This window comes from Amblyomma mixtum, chromosome 2 (genome assembly GCF_055824585.1).
Source record: "Amblyomma mixtum isolate Tamu chromosome 2, ASM5582458v1, whole genome shotgun sequence".
NCBI lineage: Eukaryota > Metazoa > Arthropoda > Arachnida > Ixodida > Ixodidae > Amblyomma > Amblyomma mixtum.
Genome location: NC_143013.1, coordinates 225,849,939 through 225,867,129, shown reverse-complemented (window position 1 = coordinate 225,867,129; position 17,191 = coordinate 225,849,939). Strand labels below are relative to the sequence as shown.

The window sequence follows — 17,191 nt, the reverse complement described above, 5'->3', positions numbered from 1 at the left end:
GGAAGCATAAGAGGGTTCTCACGCAGCTTCCACCCTCTCCGTTCGATTACGTTCTACGTCACTGCCTGCGGTAACTCAGGACGTTCTACGTCCGCCGCTTATGAACGTGGGTGGCGCTGATGAACACTCTCAAGGTTAGGTTACTTGTGAACATAAATACCCCCGAAAGCAGAAGATTTGACAGCCGTCGCCGTAGCTCGGAGGTAGAGCACCGGACGCGTAATTCGGAGGTCGTGGGTTCGGATCCCACCGGCGGCAGTGGTTGTTTTTTCTTCTGCTTTTCTAATCAATTAGCTTTAAGCGATAACATGTTCAGTAATATTCTAAATTTATCAACACCACAAAATAAATAAATTAATTAAAAAAAATCCCCTGTGCCCCTTGGTTTCTGTGGCTGTTGGCTTCTTTCATATTTATGACGAGCCCCTCATCCCCCTTCCCTTGTTTGCTCCTTTGTTTGAAGTCTTTTAAAGTATACCGTCTCTCCTGTAAATTCACATAAAAACTTGTAATACACTCCTGGAATTGTAATCCACTGTAATCCTGTAATCCACTCCTGGAATGCACTTTTGTAACTACCGGAGAGTGAATAAACTCGGGCTGCTCCATAAAAACACAACGCAATGTCTTATAACATGATGTTTAGTAACGCTCCGGAGGGACAATAACTAAGTCTCTGTTCATGCGGTCCGTTCTTCTGCGAACTCTGCTCCAGAGGGAGAACACTTCAAAAATTAGAGCTGCTGCTAAGGCGGCACCACCCAGCGTCCGGTAGAAGTCGTCGTAAGATCCTCTGGCATCGCGAAAAAGACCTGTAAGGATAGTAAACAGATTAGACGTGAGGGAGAGAAACGCGGCTGTTACAAAATAACTTAATCTCGTTATTATAAAGCCATTATAGAACTAGTTTTGAATCAGCAGTTCAATTCCGGCTCGGGAAGGAGATTAACGATCGGCTGCTCATTTTCCTCGGTTTCCAGCAACGAGTTTCTCAAAGAGCTTTAAGTTGCCGAAACGTCTGCAATACTGACGTCATAAAGGCACACCGTTTTCCCATCTTGCCGGTCATGGCTATCTTTTCTCTGAGGGAATAGAAAAACTCTAAGCTGTTATTGAAGCAGCACTTGTGGGTCACATAACTTCTAACTAGGCTCACGCAAGCCAGAAGTACGAGCAGAATTCGCGTTACCAATTGAATGGTACATTACAAGACTTTTTCACTGCTGCTTGTAGCGATAGGCAATTTACGTTATACACGTTTTTTTCCAGCCTCATACCGGGTGTTTCAGCTTAGAAGTTTCAAAATCATTAAAAATAGGCTTTTTGAGTTAGAAGGGCGCTTTTTGGCATAGCATTGTCAGCGGTAGAGCTCATCAAAACATAGCTAAGACTGATTAACTGGTTAACTGATACTGAGCAGTTATACTCTTTAACTATTGTTTTTAGTCTCCTTAATAACAGCAGGAGACTACTGCACAACAACAGACAACAACAGCAGGCAGCAGTAAGTAATTACCATATCAAGTTTAGAATTTCGAAAACACAGTTCCGTGCAGCGCTGTGACCCAACCAATGCTGCCTGCATCGCGCCAAAACACACGCTCTTTCAAGAAGCTTGCAGGCAAAGCAGTCCCTCCAGAGCACGTAACTCGTCGAAAAGAGCTAAAATTTGGTGGCCGCTGCGCCGAGGGTTAATATATGTAGAAATTTCAGAAACTGATATGGAAGGTACTTTTTTTCGGCTACACGCACCTCAGTAAATAAGGAGACTAACATTAATAGCTGAAAAAACTGGAGGGCACACTTGATCTCCGCCTTAAGGGTCTTACGCGATAGTGTTAACGGGTTTATGCGCGTACACGAGGAATTTGTTAGTCTCGAATTTACATTTATACATCTCTTGAAGTGCTGACACCATTCTTGGCGCAGCGGTGAAGCAGTTAAGCGATGGAAGGTGCGGCCACCTATGGGGCTTGTGACATCCAGGCACTTCCCGGGAAACCTCTCGAGGCAATCGTTAATTTAACTGCCACCTGCACTGTGGTCAGTTTGCTTGCGGTCCGGTGGGCAGCTTCTGATGGCACCACAAGGTCACTTGGCCTAGGTGGCCAACCTCACGTGCTGCTCCTGGAAATCCCGGGAGGAGTGGTGCTCTTCTCTCCCCGTCTCCTCCGAGGTGCCGCATCCCATCTGCGCACTCCGGCCGCTCCGGCTGCGTGGCTTCAAATCGTCGCCAACGCCAACGCCGGACAACTTTTTTCCGGCATGGAGGGTACTAACACAGTCGCGTTCATAGTTCCTAGTGGTCGTGAATCAAAAGCTTCAGCGGTACCGTAGCGCGGGGCTATTTGTAGACGAGCTACCAGTAGATACGACGCCATGCAGTGAGTGCAAGTGTTGATTCTTGGTTGTGATTTCTCATAGGAAAAAGAAACGATGTCTCTTACTCAAAAGGGACACCGAAGGCGGCAATTACTCTACACGACTGTTCTGCATTGCCGCAAAGCAATGCCGCATAAAACAATATGGCTGCAGGGACCAACTGCCTGAACTGGGTGCGTGTGAAAACTTTTGCTGGTCTCTTTGCTGGAGTACGCAACCATTCCGCTGGTCGACTAAGATGGAGCCACTTCATACCAAATGAAATTACTGTGGCGCTGTAAAACCGCCAACCTTTAGATCAACCACTTTAAAATGCACGTTCTATGTAATCTCTTAATTTATTTATTGTAGCTCTGTTCGGTGGAATATAATTCTCTCAAGACACTTATTCCGAGTTAGCGTTCATAGAAGGAAGCTATAAGTCTAGAAGGGCAAAGACACAACTATCCTGGACTTCTCGGAGTTGCAAGGAATTTTTTATTAACGTGAAATAATTGCCGACAGCTAAGTAGGTTCAAATCAAATCAAATTTTATTCCACAACAAAAAAGTTACGAGGAGCGCTGGTAAAAGCTGTGAGAAAGAGCTTGGGGAGCCCTGACCCCCTAGCACACAGGGCCGCATAGAAGCGTGCGGCTAAGGAAGTACAATGAGCCATATGACCAATGGCTTTTATAGCCATATGACACGGCTGTTGAAAGAGCTATTACGTAGACACTGGAATTAAAGGTTTCTAATGTTTTACATTGTTGCATATCCTAAGAAATGCCGCTGCGCAATCCTTGCCGTAAATAAAAGTATAAACGCAGAAAACATGATTCATTACTTTGCTAACTTCTCTCACGGTATACAGTTAGAAACAGTATCGTGGAAGTATTGTGCCTACCCATCGAATTTTGCACAAAACTCCGTGTGATCAGCTGTCAGAGCTCTAAGCATTTGTAAAGCAATGCGGCGCAAGTGAGGCCGCAGGAACGTCCCTCCTCCCCTCAGGAAAATTTCAATCTCGTTGCCAATACATGACGCAGTCATTCTCAACTTCGGAAGCGATTTTCGCACTCACCTATTATCATGGGGCTGACGAGTGAGAGCGGGATCATCACAACGCCGATGGCGCCGAAGCAAGCCGGCGTCCGCTCGACGCCCAGGTACTCGGCCACTAGAACGTACTTGATGCACACAGCGTATCCTTGGGCGATGCCTTGCAGCAGAGCAAGAGCGACGACAGCAGGAAAGCTTGAGACGTGAGGCATCGCCGTCATGCAGCAAAAAAGGCTTAAAAAGCTGATTGAGTAGAGTGGTTCGCGACTGTACGGGATTACGTCGGCCAAGATCGGTATCACAAGACGTCCCGCAAGCTCTCCAAGAGATGCGATTGCTGTTAGCTGCTTTGCCTTGTCAAGCTCCATGCCCTTGTCAATACCATAGTCCACGACTGTAGAAAGGAACTGCATGGCAGTGTAGTCACCTGCGACAGCGACAATCACAAGTACGTAGAAGGCTGGCGTGCGGAAAAGGGCAAGCGTATGGCTAATTGATGCCTTTTTGTTCTCCTGCATCTTCTCCCTTTCTTGATTGTTCGACTGCGGTAATGTCCTGCGCAGAGATATGAGTTTAGGCACATAAATGATAATGAATACGTGGCGAAATCCTTGACTGGCTCGAATGTTGTATCGCTAAATGCAACTTTTAAAGGCTTCTTCGGTGAACCGCTGACATATTCATGCTCTTATTAGTCACGTGATTAATCACTTGGCCGTTGCCTTTAGTCACATAATGCTTGAATGAACTACTTGCCTCATTAGATCAAAACTTAGAAATCCGCATCGTCTGCAGCTGCGAAGAGCTAAAACAAGCGGCATACGCAGCGCTGGATCTGATCCTGCTCGTTTCCTTCTCGGTTTTAATAACCACGCTCTGCACGGTAAACTGGTTGTTTAGCCTGAGTAAGCGTGACTGCTCCGTCAGAACCATTGCTGAACATTTAGCTTACTTTAGCTGTTCGTGGCTGCGGACGATGATGACTGCTAATAACTTGGATCTAACCAGGCAAGTAACTATCATCATCGTCATCAGCCTGACTACGCCGAATGCAGGGCAAAGGCCTCTCCCATGTCTTTCCAATTAACCCGGTCCTTCGCCAGTTGCAGCCACCGTATTCCCGCAAATTTCTTAATCTCATCCGCCCACCCAACTTTCTGCCGCTCCCTGCTACGCTTGCCTTCTCTTGGAATCCACTCCGTTACTCTGTAAGGACCAGCGGTATCTTGAAGTAACTATGAATGAACGAAAAGGGATCTCGAAATGTCAACTCATGCGTCAAAATACAACATAATTATGTACACGTTTCAGCTTAGAGAAGGCTTTTACAAGGTTTAGTTAAAGAGTTAGCCGGGTATGTTACATTCCCCCTTGTGGGCTTGTCAAATGAGCTAAGTCACCAGTCCTAAGCTTCCGAAATGTCGGCATATCATGTGATCGCTTTGTAAGCATGTAGCAACAAGGGTACTTGCAGAAATGGGTGACGTTAAGTAAAATACGGACTGCTACAAGTGTCTAAGTGCGTTTTGCTTCAATTGTACGAAGCGCCACTTATTACGAGGCGTTTGAAACAGGTTTCTCCCCACATGGCCTGAAAAATCGCGTATTTGTAGACATAATGTGTATTGAATCCTTCATCCTGTAATATTCTTGTCATTTTCGCATTTTCCACATAATACAAGTCTATCTAACAGCTATATTTAACGTATGTGTCAAAATAAGAGACTACAAACCTAGGAAAAACCACAGCTGCAGGATGATTATCTACGAGATTGTTTTTTAAAGAGAAGGCTATGAGTTTCACAACAACAAACGCATTTGCGGCAGCTTTCTTAGAAAAAAGCTGCAGTCAGGCATTTGTATACCTCGTGATATGGCAACCGAAAGTGTCCACTTAAGTGGTTACCACCAGAATTTAGGCGTTTATCCGCTCTGTAGGCTGTGACTACTTTCCGAAGTCTACGAACCGGTCGCCTACTTTCCGAAGTCTACGAACCGGTCGCCGTTGAGCTCCTTGCAGAGGGCTCCCAGATAGGCGAGGAGCAGCTGTGAACCGCGTGTGGTCACAAAAAACTCCACGGTGCACATAAGCTCCTTCTTACGAGTATGACGCCATAGCATAATGGGTCCCTAGAGGATCATGTGGTCCTCTTTGCGTAAAACTTCGCCAAGGCTCTGCCTACAAGCCAAGATATGCGGAATTTCTACTTCACTTTCCTATATCGCGGGGAGGCCTCATACCTCTCCTGGCGCCGTGGTGCAGGGGTTAATGCAATGTGGCATTGGCCCGGCGGTTTCAAACCCTGCCACCGGTGGGGCTAGTGAGATCAGGTTGCTCTCGCTCTCGCTGAGCAACCTCTCGCGACTGATCGTTCATTTAACTGACACCTGCCATGGTGGCGGCCCCTTTGCTCAAGATACGGTGGTGACTTTGCTCAAGATACTGTGCGCAGGTTGCCACCTGCCACCACGAGCAGGTTGAGATGGCATCATAAGGTTACGTGACCTAGGTGGCAGGGGGGATGGGGCGTCTGCGTTTGCGCTAACAACCCCGTAACGCCGGCAACAACGATGCCGCATTTTTCGCAAGAGGGGAGCTTAACGTTCTCACGCTAAAAATTGCCCCCCTTTATGCAGCTAAGGAGAGAAATAGAGGCGGATCAAGCCAGGTGGAATATCTACAGAAGGGATCCAGTTGGCAACCTTGCACTGCGGAACGAAAAGATCTGAAAGAGAAAATAGGAAGCAGAGCGAATAGATGAAGAGAAAGGGCATGGAGAAAGCACTTGGTTGCTGCCAAGTCGCAATCTATCACAAAACCATGAAGACTTCGGGAATGGGAAGAACGTTTATGTCGCTTGAGGGCTGTTGACATTGACATGACATTGAAATGATATTCTAGTTGAAATCTAGAGGAAGAAATGGGCTTGGGCAGGGCATGCAATGCGAAGGCAAGATAACCGCTGGTCCTTAAGGGTAACACACTGGGTTCAAAAAGAAGGCAAACGCAGCTGGGGACGGCAGAAAGAGTTAGATGGGCGGATGAGATTAAGAAGTTTGCGTGGATACAGTGGCGGCAACTGGCAAAGGAGAGGGTTAATTGGAGAGACATGGGAGAGGCTTTTGTCGTACTGTGGGTGTAGTCAGGCTGATGATGATGAGTGCTGTTGATCGCTTTGGCGATAACCCGAGAATTGTAATCTTTGACGGAGGACGAAAATTGAGGCGGCCAAAAGCGCAGTGGAGTGTTTGTTGTTCGCAACTAAACACAAGGAATCACACAGCAGATGATGATGATGATGAATTTTATTGGCACAAGATTATATGTCGCCAAAGAGCGCCATGCACAAAGCTGTTTCTTCGACCCAAGGTGAAGCCAAAACCCATTTGCCAAGGATTTCACCATAAAGAAGCCGAGAAGCAGGCATGGGAAAGCTTGTATCCATTGTATCACCGGCAGCACAGGGGATCGAATCCCGAAAGGCCCGCATTGAAGGCTAATGCTCAAAGGACTAAGCCACCACTGCGGTTCACATAGCAGATTTTCCGTTAGCTGGTCAAAACGCATGAGCCAAAGCATAAGCTCTTTTGGAGCTCACGGGCATTCTCATAAAAATACGTTTTGCTCTGACTTCGTTTGTGTCCACTGCTGAAGAGCTGCAAGCAGTGGTTCCCATACCTTCAGTGATTTCGTTGTGCTGGCGTGTGCAGGCTAAAGAGCCTTTAGGACACCATCAGGATAAGGTTGCGTCCTAATCTAACTGAAGCGGACACGTTTTGTCGACGATTGTGCTTACTCAAACACATAGTTACTTCGTTTTTTTTTTAGGAAGGTTTGTAATTTTTAAGCTCTGACGCTAAGAACGTCCGCGCTTTCGGAAAATTGGCAAATATTTGTGTTTTGAGAAAAGTAAATGGTGTAATAAATGTCTCACATCTCGGTGGACACCGAACCGCGCCATAAGAGAAATGAGGGATATAGTTGAGAGAGAATAAAAAAAAGAGATGCCGCAGTGGAGAGCTCCGGTATAATTTCGACCACCTGAAGATCTTTAACGTGTACTTATATCGCACAGCACACAGGCTCCTTCGCGGTCCGCCTCCATGGAAACGCGGCCGCCGCAGCCGGGCTCGAACACGGGAACTCCGGATCAGTAATCGAGGGCCCTAAACACTGTGGCACCGCGACTGGTCAACCGCGCTTTCGAGATAAATGCACTCTTTCTACATGATTTCTTTCCTACAAGATTCTACAAGATTTGAGGCGTTGCGGTGGAAACTACCCAAATGGAAGTGAGTACTTTACTGTGCTATGTGAATCATACCTCCGTTTTAAGAAACGTGAAGGTGTCATTACAACATTATGTGGAGTAGAGGAAAAAAAAATATGAAAGTTTGTGAGAGAGTCATCAAAGGTTTTACTGAAGGAGGTACGCACCGGGAAGCAGTTTCAACGGACTGCAACAGTGAGGTCAACTAAAGGGGTTAAACACTTTGGAGCCGCACTTCAAGGTTCAATGAACACTCTGCAGCGACCTGCAGCGCCAGTCTTGATTGTCTTCACTATTGCTTTGCCAGAGCTCAACACCGTGTCAGCTTGAGGTTTCGTGTAGTATGTAGCGCTTCTTTTAATGCTAAATTATTATATGGATAATCAGCAGCGAAGCTCGCTGTCTGGGTTGGATAGCTGGAGCGGCCCCAAATATCCCAGATGACGTCACTGTGGTATGAAAACAAATGGCTGAGGCTTAGCTTAGGTTAAGCCTAATCAGATGCGAACCATATTGTCGCCGAGTTGCATATCGAGCACGCCGCTTGGCTAGACGTTCTTCACGCTCTTCATTAGCACGCCGCAACTTTTGCTTCTCATTCCAACGAGCAGCCCTGTCTCCAGGAGGCATCTCTATCCCGTGTACGCCTAGCAGAGGCAGGCGCACCCCCTTGTATACCGCCGCTCCAGCATCACGTGTTCACTACAGCGCACCTAGCGGCAGAAGCAGGAAACACACTGGTCGCGACGCCTCGCGCGACGGCGCGAGCTGGGGCCCCGTTTCTCCTATGTCGTTACGTCACGCATCACGTGGTCCTCCTTGGTCGCGACGCCTCGCGCGACGGTGCGAGCTGGGCCCCCGTTTCTCATCTGCTGTGACGTCACGCACCACGTGGTCATCCTTGGTCACGACGCCTCGCGCGACGGCGCGAGTTGGGCCCCCGTTTTTCATCTGCTGTGACGTCACGCATCACGTGGTATGACATGGAGGTCACGGAAGGTCAATGGTAACGACACCGCCCGGCTCGAGGAGCTGGGTTGGGCTATTTTAGTATGCTTCGCATACCCCCCCCCCCCCCCCCCCCAAGGGTTCAAGGTGATCAAACCCAGGACTTTCAGATTGTGGGGCGAGAGCGCAACACATAGGACACTAAACCGCGTTGCCTGCTGGCGAACAAAGGTGAACCTAGAATGTTGCCTTACGACTGTATGCTAATGATTAGGTGTGCCATTAGAAAGGAAGAGAAAAATACAAATAAGAAAAATAAAATAAAACACCTATGCTTTAGCATTCAAGGTACGTAAATGGTCTTAAGTTCCCACCGTAATATTTCTCTTTACAGACTACAAATGCGGACTGGACCGCTGCGCCAGGCGGCTTTAACTTCAATCTCCTATCCCATCAGCGGTTTCCCTTTTGATTGATCCACGCGTGTGATTTTTGGTAATCCCGGAACTAAGAAGAACACCATTCGGGGGTGAAGAGAACTGATTGGGCTGTGCATCCGGAAGAGTGAGTGCTGGAACATTATTGAAGTAAATTATAATTGACCAGCTAATGATGCCTCTCTAGAATTCTCGTGAGGTGAGTACAGACTACTGCTAGAGCGAGACACGCTACGTAGTGCAAGTCACCTTCACCCTATCAAATCGTCAGCTATATCTTACCATGAAGTTCTCACAGTTCCGATTTAAACCGACCACAGCACTATGAGAATATTGTTCAAGCAATTGTTGCGATTATCAAACGTTCAATGCAGGGATTGCCGTACTGTACTATACTAGTGGTAGTGGAGTGCTTTGGACATTTAAGTGTTCATTTTTTCAATGATTCTAAGTTTTTGTGCTCGAAAGGTCATCAGTACTCACACAGTCGCTTTGCTCTTTCCAACATTTTCTATTGCCACCTCACTTTCTCTTTTAAGATTACAAACGAATTGATATTTCGTCTAAGGCTTTAAGGAGATAAAGCCCTGCAGGGCATGCGGATTTAGGCTACTTGTGAGTGTTCATGTTTAATGACACATGTTTAGTCCACTCACTCACTAAGACGACACACTGTGGTTATGCATTGTGCGGCTGCATAATTTCACTCTGCCGTTCTCTCAGCTTAACTTTTTCTTCACTACGAAGGTGCATGGAAAATACTTGTCAGCCAAAGCATTCACTGATCACTGCACCTGACACTGCTAAAATTTTAACCAGCAAAAACCATTGTATATTTATTTAATTCGCATCTCGAAAGATCACTTAGACTAATGCCATCATTTAGAAAGGAATGTCACCACACAAATAAATTTGTTCCGCCCGTTTGCAATAGAAACGTTTATGATCTACTGATGCACACTGATTTTTCAGTGCATCACTTGCGCTGGACTGCTGCGTGATTTTATCACGCCGACCCACGGTACCTTCCATACTCCTAAAAGTGGCTTCTTCTGGGAAATAAGAAATTTTCTCTGTCTTCGTTGCAACGGGCAGCTTAGTAAATTTAGGACAAAGAAATATCTTCTTTTTCTACGTTGTTTCAATGAAAAACTGTCGAGGCGCCCAAATATCATAGCAGTAATAATTTGTCAACCAGTTCCGCAATGTAACTTCCATAAAATATTTTTCGTCGGCCGGGCAGTTTGTCCACTTCACCTGAGATTGCCACCAGCCGCTTCCTGCGTCTGCTTCTTGAATTCACTGGATTTGGTGGCGAAATCATGCATGTCACACTCAATTTCGTATTGCCCCTTCGCGGCTCTTCTATAACAGAGGAAAACGTACCTTCCTTACCTACAGCTTGAAGTCTTGTCATCGATTGTAGTAGCACGAGTGCTCGACGTGGTACAGGCTGTTTGCACCGAGTACGTGTTTGATCGCTGCTTCCAGACCGTCACCAGGGGAGGGTTCTTGGACAGCATTATTATTGGTATCGTCTGCATAACCAGGCCACCGAGAATCAGAAACGCTCCATTGAATGCGTAAGTATCTACGAGGCGAGTCACCACAGACGGAGCAATGACGCCGGCAAGTCCCCAAGCGCTGAACTTGAGCGATGTCGCAGCACCCTGGTATTTACTGAAGTAAGGAAGCGTGTATACCGTAGACGATATTGTGAAGAGCCCGTATCCGAAACCTGCCAGAAATAAAAGTGCTTATTATTTTATACATCTCAATACAGCCATAGAAGCATACTAGCTTGGTACCTGCTACATAATGCACAACAGAATAAATTACAGCAACTATCCAACCAACGAGGGCAGACTCAAGTCGTGAATGGGAGGTATAAAGGAGTAAAGTTGTAGGAGAACAACTTAGAAATAAGGTGCTTGTGCAAATAAATAAAGATGTTTTTCCTCACTCACCGTACATGACGCCTAAAGCCACCGTCATCACCAGCATATTTCTGGCAAAGGCAGATGCAACAACCGCCGCTGCAGAGAGTACGGTGCTTAAGAGGACGATTTGGTAATTGTTCAGGAAGCGCTGAAGGGCAAAGGCGAGAATCCCTGAAAAATATTGGCACCTATGTAATCAGGTTGTTCGAAATAGGTTCGTTGGTGCGCATCTTATTGATTCTTCTGATGTGGCTGAGTTGAAACTTAAAAGAAATGTATCCCCAATTAAGTGCACCATCTATCGACACTTAGTGAGTTAATGAGCTCAAGGCTTTCCTTTGTATCTTCCCGGAATAGCATGCACTCCATGAAAAAAAATACGAGTACGCAGAAGACGGACCGGTCAAGCTCTAGAGTGTCGACAGAAAAACAAATTATTAGATGCACACAAGACACCTTAAAATTATTACATGTTTATATCGTGTGCATCTAAGAAAATTCACAAAGTTGCTGTTGCTGACCCGTGTTAACATGGCGCACAATCACGGGAAGAGATGGGCCAAGATTTCGTGGTGAATTCAAAGAATAATCACATTGTTAATTGCTAGCAAATCAAAAAGATTAGGCGAAGAAGTAGAATTGCGTAATGGTTTAAACTAGAAAATAATTGTAGATAAATAAAAATAACAGAGCTTGAGGTCGAGCAATCGAAAAAATACATGTTTTGAGGCTTACAGAAGAATTTTGAACACACTGAACATGATAATCCTCCAGGTGAAATAATGTAGTCTTGAAGGCGTCCGAAAGCCTTAACGCTAATCCCTTGCCGCTCGCACCGAACGGGAGAAGAACTCCGGGTGACACAGAGAGCCTTAACATCGAAAGAGTGACCTCCAGGAATTCTTTCTCTGAAGTGTGAACTGCCGGGTAGGGAACTGAAAATGTGCTATTGATTCAACTTCGCCGCATAAGTCACAAAAGTTTGTCGGAGTCAAACCTGCATCTGCATAAATTCAAATTTAGGAGGGCGCTGCGCAGCGTCGTTGATTCCTCACACAGCCTTGATCTGCATGGCCGGGCATTCAAAGGGTATTGTAAGTACTAAAAATCTGCGGTATTGAGCAAAGGACCACAGAAACTAGCTGAGATATGCTGGAGCCAATCGAGACGAGAAATCTCCGACTGAATGAAATGAGAAACGTGATATACTGCATGGGCACTGAGAGCCGTCCTTGCCAATAAATCAGCCACCTCGTCAAAAGAGTGACCTGCATGACCAGGTAGTCAGACAAAACTCACTACTTTCACAGTGGGTGGCACAAAAATTGTCATGGAGCGATTCAAAAGAGCCTTCCCTTGCCGTTTCTAGAGAGACTAGAACTGAGAGGCAACCTGCAATGATGAGAAGCTATGATACATACCTCAGAAAGTCTGAAAAGAATACAGGAGTGCAATCAGGGATACAGACGGATTAGCTGAAAGCCAAATCCTGCAAATATACCCCAATCACCGCCTTTTCAGATCTCTCGAAGCATCAGTGGAGAGGACAAAATGATGGAAAAATTTCTCTTGGTAATTAGCAAGAAGAACATTGAGGTTGTTTGCCGGCTTATGTTCGGCATTGGAGGGAAAATAAGATCATGATAGAAGAGAGGGTAAGCCTGTATACTACCAACTCGATGCATGCAGCGAAGATAGAGTTTAAGCTAGGATGACATACTCTACGTGGGCGTGAATTGCAGAAGCTGATGCCATGCTCAATTATTGGAGAAAAATGGGTGTGTTTCGGAAAAAAAAGGGGGAGCATTGACCCCTGGGGCTGGGTCAAAGGAGCAGAGGAAAGTACGCACCTTGAGAAGTTGGAAGCGATCTTGAGATTGGGGATACGGGCTTCCGCGTAAATCACCCTGTTCGGAACTGATTTTGAGAGCCCGAGGCAGAGCCGTAGGGCTAAACTTTCCAGTAAAGGCAAGGAGAGTAGCTTGTAGTTTTGCAGTACCAGAGAACAGGATACAACAAAATTCTAGTATCGGTTTCACATAAGCCGCATAGAGAAAGTGTAACGTGTCGCGGTGCATGCCGAATTTGACTACTGCGTCTTTTCCTTCTGCGAGTTCGTCTTGTGGTGCTGGAACATAATGGATCTATACGAAATCGTTCAGATCCCCCTTTTTGCATTTCCATATAAAGAACCTCTAAACTTTCGTGGTTTAATACAGCTCATTGTCTCTTTGGATGAAAATGTAAGCGCAGAAGAAGACGGGGACAAAAGAGAGACATGATAGGCTTCCGTCACCTCCTAAAAAATTGCGATGTCGTAGAAAGCTATCAACTCTGAGACGTGCGAGCAACACATTTATTCTGCTCGTACTGTTAACAACATGGACCGCAGCCGCGCTGGCGAGTTGCCCAAAGTCTATGCCTGAGCTTGAACTAGCGACCATCATGAGCTGCGAGTGTCTGAACTTGTTTCATCGGCGATATGCTTGTACTGTGAACTAGTGAGTAAGTGAAAAACTTTGTAGTTCTTGACAGTATTTTACGCCAAAACGAGTGTACAGCATGATGGTCACAGAAGAGTGCAAGCCGCGGTGACCATCTAGAGCGCATCATCTGAATGAAACTCATTAATACCGCAAAATAAACACACGGCAATAAGAACCACGCTTTGCCTTATGAAAAATGTTTTTTGTCCAACATGTTCAGGTGAACAAGACTTCGTTCCACATCATACTTTTCCTTTATGAGAAGCCAGACAATGTGCAGATTAAGTGCTTTTACCTCGTCCGCACAAAAATTAAACATTCATAAACAAAAATAATAAAGATTTGGTGGCGCCATCCATCTTACACCTAGCAACCCCATAAGGAGTAGTTATTTTTACGCAGACTGCTAGGTGTACAGCTGCTCGGGCGCTCAGCGTAGCTTATGATGTTATATACAGGCCGAGCTGTTAATACCGTATTTTCTAAGGTGTCAGCGTAAAGCGTCGACAGAAGAAAGTAAATATAGAAGGGTTATATAGATGATCAGTAAATGTGCGCCGAGTGAAAAGGAATAAAGAGGCCAGTTCACCAGCGAGCGCGACCCCGGCTCGATTACAAAGAGCGGCCGTCACCGCGTCTAGACCGCACATGGCGTGAAGTGCGGAGCAGGAAGATAAAGATTGAGGGAATAGTTTTAGTTCATCTTAGATTACGTAAGCTTTGGTCAACTAGTTGCATTGAAGAAGGATGGACAGGTGGGCAATTTGGTAATAATTCATTGTGGGTAGTACAGCGCGAACTAGATGACGGACAAAAGCAAGAAGACGACACAGACGAGTGCAGAGTCAGAACAAAATATTGTATTGAGAAAATCAATCATTTATACATTAAAATCGTGTATAAATGTTTGATCTTCTCAATAAAAAATTTTGTAGTGAGTCAGCGGGCGTATGTGTGCTCTTCTTGCTTTTGTCGGTCGTCTAGTTCGTGCTGTACCACCCACAATTCATCAACTAGTTGCACTGGAGAAAGCTGTGCCTTCCACGGAGAAAAATGAATTGGAGGCAGGTGTAGAAAACAATGCGCATGGTGGCAATCGGTATGAAACTGCGTGAATTTGTCAGCTCCGGACATGTTCAAATGTTCAAAAGATATCTGAGTAATGTCCGCACACAACTAGTGAGTTGTCTATAGGTCTATAGACCGCCGTGTTGGAGTTGAGCCATGCAGAGAGGAGTTGATGGCACCCATGGAGCTAAAACGACCTGTCCGAGAGTCAGGAGAATTCTCTTCTTCCCCTTTCTGGACATTTCGTCATTATAGGTGCTGCAAGGGCTCCACAACAGTGTCCAGAAGTAAGCACTATTGCCGGACGTCTCGCGATCAAAGGAACAAATTTCCGCAAACAGCAACACCGCTGAGTCATTCGAGTGTGATCGCACCCTCGATCTAGCATCGTATAGCGGTAACAGTTGCTGTACAAGAATGATATAGGAGTGTACATTGAGCGCACGAAAAATACGATGCTTCGTGGTTTGACATCAAAATTGTCTGCAGCGCCTGCGAGTAATAAAACATTGAGTGGTGATTGCATAACAAGCAATGCGGAAAATTACAGCGAGCTGGCATGCGATACAGAACACGCATAGAAAGATGCAGCCAATGGGTGATGGCCATGTGGAGTGCCTGCCGTCTTCCGCAGATCACGCTCTGCTGCATCAGCGCGGAATGACTCCGAACACAAACACGGCTTTCTCACGAACCTCCGCCTGTTTGTTTTGCCTTGTCACTGCGAACCGCGAGGCTCAGTCAAAGGGCACTGAGTGGTAACACCACTGCGGCACCGTGGGGTGGCACTCCCTGCGATGCAATGTTGTCCTCTCGCCTGCATTTTGGCCCTACACTCGGCTCTACGGATTGCGTAATACGACGACAGCGGGTACAAGCACGCTTGACACGGGAATAAACTAATTAACAGCTAGCGCTAAAATTACATCTAAGACAAAACAAACGTATTCAATGCACATGGCGCGCCTTCGAGCAAACTATGCCTGCCATGTGGGCAATACCTGGAAGCTTTTAGATTGCGTTATGCGCCGAGAACGCCTTTGCCTTAACACAACAGTCTTTTACACTATAAAAATAATTGCATCTTGGATTACACCAAATTTCACCATAGTACCTACGACGAAATTCAGTGGATAAAAACTACTGATTTCTTCCTCTTAGAGCTAAACACATGAGGGGCTTTCTTGCTTTATTCACTGCACTGAATTGGCTTCTCGGCTTCATTTGTGGAGCGTTAGGCAAAGATATCAGCCTTAGTTGAGAAGGATACACGGTCCTTCTGTGCCGAGGCAGGGCCCCTCATCTAATTACTGGATGTTTTGATTAACAATAAAAGGAGTGAAGCGTGTGATTACTTTTCTGACTTAGGATCTAGAATGAAGGAGGACACATGAAATTTGATGTCAAGACATGCCTCTACTTATGAGGTTTTAAACGCGCCGCTAAAAATCACTTGCTGAGCACTAGACCACAAGGCCAGTCAGAGCAGCTCTTGAAAACATTGAGAGCCATACCTAGATCAGAGCGTTGTGAAACAATGCGCGAAAAAAGCGCCGAAAAATCGGTGGTCATGGCAACGGTCTGAGGCCTCACCTGACAAGTGGGCTACCATGGAAGCAGTGCTTTGAGGCCAAGAAGCGTCTTCCCTGGACACACCGAATTTCTCCATGAACAGCACAAGGAAGAGTCCGAAAGATGACGTAGGTATGTACAGTAAGAATGCCGCTGCCGCCATTGTGACTGGTACGCTCCAGCACCGGTCCAGGGAGTCTGAGCCATGATCCTTGCGGGCGGCTGTCGATGTCGCAGACTCAGAAGTAGGAGGCATGGCTCTGTGTGGCTCTGTGAGTGAAGGAAAAAAAAAACGTTATTACCTTACGCTTTAGGGAATTTAGTGTAAAGGGACTAAATAATATGACAATTTTGTTTGCTCCAAGAACCATTTGTGGCATTCATTTAACATACGCATGGACCAAGCCAGCAGTCAGTGGAACCAAGTTAAGCATAAGGGAATGATTTCTTTCTGCTTTAACTTGCGGTCTTTATGAACGATTAATCAGTAGTGCAAACATATCATGGCTGAAAAAATTGATTGTAAAGTACAAGAAAAAATAACTACATGTCACCAGTGGGTTCCGAAGCCGCGACCCTCGAATTTCCTGTACGGTGCTCGACCAAGCGTGCTGCAGTGGCGTCTGTCCAGTCTTGTACTTTCGCAGGTGTTTATGTTGTGTGTAATCTCAAGTTGAGAACGCTCCCGAGCGCCACCCTCGTTCATAGCAGCGGACGTAGTACGTCCTCTACTCCTGCGTATGTAACGTACAACAGGATCGAACGGCTAGGGTGGAAGCCGTGCGAGAACCCCCATCAAGACATCAAGACTGTCGGAAGCGAGGTCGTCTTTATGCTATTGAGCAGACAAGGGTAGGGAAATGAGGAGCTCGTGATGACATACATATGACGGAAGCCAATAATCACCGAAAGCAAGGAGACATAGGGGAATGTTTTCTTGTTTATGTTTTAGTGCTGATATCAGGTTAGAAAACAGATCCAATACACTGTAGCGCAGCAAAAGATGAGGACACAAGAGACGAGAGACGAACACCACGAGCGCTATCC

The 17,191-nt window shown here is 46.1% G+C and overlaps 1 protein-coding gene across 1 annotated transcript; it reads right to left on the bottom strand.

Annotated features, from left to right (window-relative positions):
* Positions 1-642: 642 nt before the first annotated feature.
* LOC149362786 (monocarboxylate transporter 12-like) lies at positions 643-16,400 on the bottom strand. The gene is made up of 5 exons (XM_089569814.1): positions 16,166-16,400; positions 11,046-11,189; positions 10,474-10,816; positions 3,445-3,977; positions 643-812 (listed from the first exon to the last, which is right to left on the bottom strand). Exons 1-5 carry the CDS (start codon positions 16,398-16,400, stop codon positions 643-645), a joined length of 1,425 nt encoding a protein of 474 aa, XP_089425940.1.
* Between the last annotated feature and the right edge of the window lie 791 nt (positions 16,401-17,191).

Coding starts and splice junctions, on each gene's coding strand:
- LOC149362786 (XM_089569814.1), bottom strand. CDS start 16,400: ATGCCTCCTACTTCTGAGTCTGCGACATCGACAGCCGCCCGCAAGGAT. Junction 11,190..16,165: donor CATGGTAGCCCACTTGTCAG/GTGAGGCCTCAG, acceptor AATATTTTTCAG/GGATTCTCGCCTTTGCCCTT. Junction 10,817..11,045: donor GGCTTTAGGCGTCATGTACG/GTGAGTGAGGAA, acceptor TATTTCTGGCAG/GTTTCGGATACGGGCTCTTC.